The 7,520-nt window shown below is 49.5% G+C and overlaps 1 protein-coding gene across 1 annotated transcript; it reads left to right on the plus strand.

The window, feature by feature from the left end:
* The first annotated feature begins 2,163 nt into the window (after window positions 1-2,163).
* Window positions 2,164-7,520, plus strand: LOC104533797 (beta-soluble NSF attachment protein). Its single transcript, XM_010194563.1, has 10 exons — window positions 2,164-2,246; window positions 2,676-2,792; window positions 3,692-3,738; window positions 3,854-3,931; window positions 4,835-4,890; window positions 5,295-5,379; window positions 6,076-6,180; window positions 6,442-6,510; window positions 6,865-6,915; window positions 7,410-7,520. The coding sequence occupies exons 1-10, from the start codon at window positions 2,198-2,200 to the stop codon at window positions 7,512-7,514; spliced, it is 762 nt and encodes a 253-aa protein (XP_010192865.1). The 5' UTR covers window positions 2,164-2,197; the 3' UTR covers window positions 7,515-7,520.

The raw sequence follows: 7,520 nt of genomic DNA on the forward strand, positions 1-7,520 counted from the left end.
GGGATGGGGGAGGGGAAGGAATCTGGGCCCTGTGCGGGGATGCCTGCAGGGGGGGCAGCTCTAGCTCCTGCCCCTATGCTTGGGTGCTGTGTGCTCCCCCCCTCCCAGCCAGCATGGATGAGGGATGGCCTGTTAGGGTATGGGGGGGTGAACAGAGCTCCCCCATAGCATAGCAGAAGGAGTCCAGCCCGTGGTGCCCCCTGGGTGCTGCCCCTCCTGCGCCTGCCCAGACACTGCTGTCATGAGCCCTCTGGACCTCTGCACCTCAAGGTGCCTGCCTGTGTCTCCCCCTTCCCCCGTGTTTAACCCCTGCGGTAGGGGTTTCCCCTGGACCTGGCGTCACCTGGGTCCCCCCTGGCCTCTCCCATTACCCTAGGGAGCACCCTCATCCCAACAGGCAGCGGCAACCAAGAGCTCCGCAAAAGGTGCCGGGGCCAGGCTCAGAGCCCCATCCCCTGTCCTCCTCCAGGCTTTTTTGCAGCTCTAGGCCAGGTTTGGGCCAGGCCAGGTGATTTTCTGTCCCCGTGGGTGGCACTGTGCCACTCGTGGCATGGAGACCCTCCAGAGAGATGGGCGATAGCCCCAGAAAATGCCAAAGCTTCCTTTTTATCGGGTCTTCTAGTTCAAAAGTAGATATTCCTGGGGATATGAGAGCTGTACCTGGCAGTGTTTTGAAAAAAACAGCTATTGTAGCCACTGCAATCTTGGCTTTTTAAAATTCTGTTTTTAAGAAAAGAGTCTTTATGGAGTGATGCTCCCATGGAGGCCTTGATGTCTCTAAACAACAGGCTGGAAAAATCGAGTGCCTGCAGCCCTAAAAGCACAAGTTTTATAAATAAATTCCTCCCTGGCCTCCGGCGGATTAATCAGGCAGGGCGTGTTCCCGGGGCGTAATCCGAATGGTGAATTGCTGAAAATCCTTGGAGTGAAATGGCAGAGATTTTGCAAGGCAATTTTTTTTTTCATTTTTTGGGGGGCTAAAAATAGATGCAGGAAAAATTATTTTTAAAATAGAAGAGAGGTTGGTGGGTGACTTCGCTCTTGGCATCCTCCCAGTGAAAGGGGGTGCCCAGTGCCTGGCCAAAAATGTTATCAACGGCTGGGCTTTTTCCTGAAGAGCTTCATTAGCTTGCACAAGTGCTTTGCTTTTGGTTTTTTCTTGAGCCTAAGGCTGTAAACGGCCCCATTTTGGCCGTCTCAGAGGGTGTAGCGTTACCTCACGCTGCGTCCTTTGGCTTTAATTCCCACAAAAAGCAGCTTTCAAGGGCAAGAAAGAGCGGTCCAAAAAAACCCGCCAGTGCTTAGAAATGAAATGTGGTCAGTTGCCAGGAGAAGGGGCGGAGGGGGGAATGTCAATAATAAATGTTGTCATCTCCTGCACTGTAGCCCTTTGCAGAGGGTGGTACCAAGCTTGCAGGTGTAAATCCATGAAGAAATCTGCTTTTAATTAACAAAAGTATTTAACTTACCAAGATCAATTAATCATTAATCATCCAGTTTGGGGAGTTGAATCATGCTACTAAACCACATCAGTTAGACTGGTGTTGAGTTGTGCTTTCGCAGCAAGTTGTCTGACATCTCTGAAATTTTTATTTGCTTTATGTTCCCTGTACGTGAGTTTGCTTTTTGCAGATGTTTTTGCCGAGTGTCTTATGAGCTCCTGCCCAAAAAAGGAGGGACCCCACTCAAAGAGCAGATGGGGGCTTGCTCCAGGCTCTAAACTCTTTAGGAACCTGCAGAAACCTGAAGTTCCCACTTCAGGAATGGGGTTTGGCTGCTTTCCTGCCACTGCTTTAGGCAGTCAAAAACTCTGCCTCCCCTTTCTAGCAGGGGCTTGGTCATTTGATGCCCGCCAGCTCCGCCTGCTCCCTGTTACCTGTGGAGCTTGGGGGATCCCATTAGTTTCTCCCCATCTCCACTGTGTGTGGTTAACGAGTTGGCACCCCCTGTGAGAGGTTCTGGTGGGGAACTGCTGGTTCCCCAAATGTAGTTTTCCCGTCTCTGAGCAGTGTGGTGCTCACCCTGTGTTGTAAAACGAGAAGGATCGGCCTCGTCCAGCCTGGAGGGGCTGCAACACCCCAAGCCCTATTTCAACTCTCGGCCTCTGCTTTGTGGGCTGCATTTCCTGTTGGCACAGCATCAGGGTCTTCTCTTGCTGCTTTTCAGGGGCAACACCAGGGTGGAGGAAGCCTGCGAAATGTACACCAGGGCTGCCAACATGTTCAAGATCGCCAAAAACTGGAGCGGTGAGTACAGCCCCACCCCCCACCTCAAGCATCTTCCTGTAAATTGAGCATCTTCCTGCAAATTATCACAGCAGAGATTTACATCCCAGGCTGTTTCCATGGGGATGGTCCCTATGGCAATGCGATTCCTCTTCTCTGTCCTGCCCTGTGGTGGTTTAAATATTGGGAGTGTGGGCAAAAGGGGGTGACCTGAATGTTCCTGAAGTTAAATTAGCCTGGGTGCTGTTTACCATTTTCAAATGAAAGCTTGTAATTCTGTAGGGAAGCCTGCTAAAGACAAGCACTGCCTGGCCACAAACAATTTGGGGTTGCTGGATCTCTAAACCTCTCCGGGTCCTCAGAGCGACGCATGCTTCGCCGTTTTTGCGACGATGCTGCTCGTTAGGAGGTTGGTGGGGTACATGGGGTTGGTGTGCTCTTCTCTCCCAGCTGCAGGAAACGCGTTTTGTCAGGCGGCCAAGCTGCACATGCAGCTGCAGAGCAAACACGACTCGGCCACCAGCTTCGTGGACGCCGGCAATGCCTACAAAAAAGCGGACCCACAAGGTAAGAGGAGGGAAATCTGGGATATAATTTTTTTTTGCAAAGCTGCTTAGTGGCAGAGGAGGTGTTGTGGTGCACTGCACCGCAGCAGCTTCCTTCCTGGTTTAGTGTGACTTTGGAGAAATACTCACTTTTTAAGGAATATTTAAGGCAGGTCTTGGGTCTGGATCGCAGTGGGATCCCTGCCCTTAGCCCCAGCTGCTTCCCAGGAGTTTCCCTGGGGTAGAGGCAAGGTGGGAGGAAAATGGACTGAACTCTGATGGGATGAAGATAAAGGATCTGGATTCTTTAAATCTGGTTGTAAAGAGCAGGGTTGTGGTTTTTGGGAAGGGCTCTGGTTTCCCTTACCCTGGATGTTTGGAAACACCAACCCACCCATCAGTATTATCTGTGCTTTCCTGTCCCAGGGGGCTGAAAAAAACAACTTGGGGCTGGTGCAACTGTCTGAGAGTTGTAAAACCCCCAAAATTCCTAGAAAACGGCAGGCCCTGTGTGTTTATGAGACCGGCACTTTGAGTTTTGCTCTGTTTGAGGATGTAGCCTGACAAACCTGGGCTACAATTTGGTTGTGTTTTGCCCATCCTCATTTTTGCCCGTTACCTTTCAGCATCTCTTTTTTTTTTTTTGCCTGGGTGAACCAGGAGGCTGTTGGGGGCGTGGGGATGTTCAGGCTGGGTGAATCAGGATTAGATCTGCAGATTCAAAAGTGTGGGGGTCTGAGGGGCTGAAAATCCTTCCAGGCATGCAGACATGGTGAGTAGATATTTATTGAAGAAACTGGTGCGTGGTCTGATGAGGAGAAAGGTTACTGAGATCTCATTTCTGGAGGTGGGGAGAACTTGGGCTGGGGAGTCTGATGTGCTGGCTGACTCTGTTGTTTTTCCTGAACACTCATGCTGCAGAGGCCATCAACTGCTTAAACGCAGCTATCGATATCTACACTGACATGGTAAGAAGCTGCGCTGGCAGCTCGTGGACCCATGTGCTTGTAAAAAGATGCAGCTCGGTAAATGTGGGGGCAGAAAGGGAGCCCCCATCTCACACGCAATCTCTGCCTTCTCTAGGGGCGATTCACGATTGCTGCCAAGCACCACATCACCATCGCGGAGATCTACGAGGCTGAGCTGGTGGATATTGAAAAGGTGAGGATCCCGGGTGCTGCATTTCCTTCCCCGGCCAGAGCAGTGCTGAGCTCAGCACGGCAGATAAAACCCATCTCCCATCCGGCACTGGTCTGCTTTACAAATCTCCTGTAACTTGAAGTTGACGTAATGGGGTGAGAGATGATTTTCCCAGCCTGGGTCTCTGGTGGGGCAATCCTGACTCTTGTGTGTGCTCCCCTGCTGAGCCACAGCATGGCAGAGTGGGCAGGAACACCCACGTGAGAAACCTTGCTGAAGTGGTGTTTCTCATCTGGAAAGCGCTTTGTGAAGTGGTGGGGCGGTTTTATAGCTGTTTTCTGAAGCTGCTCTTACTTCTAGTTCATGCTTCAGCACCCACCCTCCCTTGTTTCCATAACCAAGGGCCCTGAGCAGGAATTCGGCATGCAGCACCTCAACTGGCTGCAGATCTTCTGCTTGAAGTTTGCAGAACAAAAATTTATGGTTTCTGTATGTTATTTTGTAGACAATTATTTGCTTTCTCAGCTCCACCTGTCTCTGTGAATGACTTCAGTGTTGCCTCTCTACGTGCAGTCCCATTTAAACCAGGCCCTGCTACATCAAATGATCGGTTCTGTTGTGCAAACCCGGCAGAAGCCTTGCTGCACTGTGTTTGTAGTCATTACCTCAAGAGCAGCATCACCTGTATCAAACCTGCTCTGGAAGTTGGGACTCTTAACAAAGTCCACAGTCAAATTTCCAAGGGCAGCCTTGTGTTTTGAGTGCGCAGGGAACACGTGGCACCCAAAGCCCCGCAGTGCCATGCCGCTGCTCCCTTTGTGTGCAGAATTGAGAAAGCTTTTTGTGAATGCGGTCGCTGTACGCTGGTCTGACCAAAAATCGTTCTTCAGAAGTGGCGTTCAAGTGCAATGTTTCTGTCCCCAGGCAATCGCACACTATGAGCAGGCTGCAGACTATTACAAAGGAGAGGAGTCGAACAGGCAAGTGGTCTTTTGGAAAAGAGTCACAGTGGGGGAGGGCTGGGGTTTGTCCTAAATGCCCTGCACGCTTGCACACCTTGCCTGCTGGCCTCCTCTAAAACGTCATTGGTGGGACACCCAAGTCCTGCTCGGATTTCTGTTTCGGGTTCCCATTCAGGCTTAGCTGGGTGCAGACAAAACACATAGGGATTGAACGGTGTCTGATGCCAGGCCCATGCTGAGCTGCAGGTCTTTGTGCCTTTCCGTGTGTTTTAATTTTGTTTCAAAAATTCCCCTAATTTGCAGCTTCCAAGTCCCACTTTTCGATATGCTAATTGGAGCAGGTAGTGCTTGGAGGTACAAGTGCACGGATGTGTTTTTCCCCAGGACACAATGACTTATTTTAACGCTGTAATTGGTTGTAGCTCAGCCAACAAGTGTCTGCTGAAGGTGGCTGCCTATGCCGCACAGCTGGAGCAGTACCAGAAGGCGATAGAGATCTATGAGCAGGTGAGGGTATGCGCATCATCTGGTGGTGTAAAAATGTCTTGATAATGAAAAGCACGTCGGTGGGTCGGTCTCACAAAACTGCCATGGCCAAGAAGTTCCAAACTTTATTTATTTCAGGACTGATTATGCCTTTACAGGACATTCAAAAGTTGCTTTAATTTACCAAAGGCAGTTTTTCCCCTGAATTCTGTTGTTGCTAGAGAGAGGCTGGGGGAAGCAGGTGAAAGCAAATCTATAATTACGCTTTTGATTATATTGACATAGATGTTTGGCAGAAAATTTCCCCCCAAATTTGTAAACTTGATTGCTCTGCCTTTGCACCAGCTGTTTACCTGGGAATACTTGCAGTGCTGCCTTTGTGCTTCTGGAGGGTTAATACTGGAGCAGGTTTTCACCAAGTCACTCATTTTCCCCTTTCTGTGTCAGACAGGATGTACTGAGGTACCAGTGTGGCACCTCTGACCTGGGGCAGCGGCTCCTGGGGCAGATGGGCTGCATGGGTGCACGCCCACAGCTGCCTGTGGACCTCTGAATTCACTTGGGATCAGTCAAAAACCTGTCTGGCTTCCCAATAGCTTTGTGTACGAATGCTAGTGTGGTACTGCGTGTGACTTAAATCAGCTGTCCTGGTTTTAGTTCAGTTCTTGGTGATGCATTTTTCTTTCCCAACTCCAACAGTATATTTTTTGTGCCCAGGTCGGAACAAACACGATGGACAACCCTTTGCTCAAGTACAGCGCGAAAGAGTATTTCTTCAAAGCTGCCCTGTGCCATTTCATTGTGGATGAGCTGAATGCGAAGGTCGGTGGGCTCGGAGCAGTGGTCCCAAACTTTGTGTCCCTCTGAATCAACCTTTGACGGCTGAGATGCGCTCCTGCGTGCGCGGGGGCTTGCATGGCTGTTGCACAGACTGAAGCTTGAAGTGCCCTGGTGTCAAATTCGGTTTGCTGTGAATGCTTTCCCAAGTGATCTGTGCGGTTTTAGGACTGGAAGGCAAAAACTGAAGTAAAAAGCGAGTGGTTTTGTGTGAAATGAGTTGAAGGGCTGTCTTCTCTCTTTCAGCTTGCACTTGAGAAGTATGAAGAGATGTTCCCAGCGTTCACAGATTCACGGGAGTGCAAGCTATTGAAAGTGAGTAAAGCCAGAATTAAAAGAATAATCACGCTTGAGAATGTGTGCTGCCCTTTACTTTGTGCTTTTTCACCTTGCTATGGGTTTGGTCTTTTATTTGAACATTTTCAAGGCCATCAGACTCTTTGCTTTGGGTTTATACCCGAAGTAGCTGCAGTGGAAATATGATCATTCTAGCTGACTTAAAAAAACCCCAAGCTATTTCTGTGTTCATGGTGGGTGGTTGTGAAGGTGCTGCTGCTGGACACATGGGTGCAAAGGTCCCCTCCCTCCTGGGGACTAGATGCCCGTGCACCACCCCTGCGGGAACACCCAGAAACAGAGTATCTCTGATTTTTGATGATGTTTTCCTAGAAACTGCTGGAAGCCCACGAGGAGCAAAACAGCGAGGCGTACACCGAGGCAGTAAGTAGTGAGGAATTTGCTACGGTGTGCTTGTGGATGGGGGCTTTTTCCTTTGTTACCTTTTTTTGGGTAACTGGTTGCCCAGGCTCTGAGTGCTGTGACTGAGTCCAGCGAGGCAAACCCCCAGGCACTTCACTGCGTAACCATCCTGCCACGAAATGACCTGCAGAGATGGACTTTTTAGCAGAGCTGCTTCCAGCCCATGCTCCAGTAATTCCCAAACTTCATACTTTAAACTTACGAGTTTATCGTTGAGAGTGAAGTGAAGATCCTGCCTGGTTTTGCTCCAGCTCCTTTTGATGTTTGATAGCGGCTTAAAGTTCTCTGTGTGTTTTTGGATAGATATGTATCTTAAAATTTAATTTAATGCTTTTCTCTGGGAAGAGTTTAAGTTTTGAAAGACTGCACTTCAAGAGCTGCAGGATGCCGCTTCTGCAGCGGTCTTGTTTGCTTTCTAGTATCTTAAACTGTTTTGTTTGTTTGTTTTCTAATAGGTTAAAGAATTCGATTCAATCTCGCGGTTGGATCAGTGGCTTACGACCATGTTGCTGCGCATCAAAAAGTCAATCCAAGGAGAAGGGGATGGAGACCTGAAGTGAATCGGG

Source organism: Mesitornis unicolor, unplaced genomic scaffold, assembly GCF_000695765.1.
Source record: "Mesitornis unicolor isolate BGI_N332 unplaced genomic scaffold, ASM69576v1 scaffold45781, whole genome shotgun sequence".
In the NCBI taxonomy this organism is placed as follows: Eukaryota; Metazoa; Chordata; class Aves; order Mesitornithiformes; family Mesitornithidae; genus Mesitornis; species Mesitornis unicolor.

Coding starts and splice junctions, on each gene's coding strand:
- LOC104533797 (XM_010194563.1), top strand. CDS start 2,198: ATGTACACCAGGGCTGCCAACATGTTCAAGATCGCCAAAAACTGGAGC. Junction 4,891..5,294: donor AAAGGAGAGGAGTCGAACAG/GCAAGTGGTCTT, acceptor AATTGGTTGTAG/CTCAGCCAACAAGTGTCTGC. Junction 6,511..6,864: donor GGGAGTGCAAGCTATTGAAA/GTGAGTAAAGCC, acceptor ATGTTTTCCTAG/AAACTGCTGGAAGCCCACGA.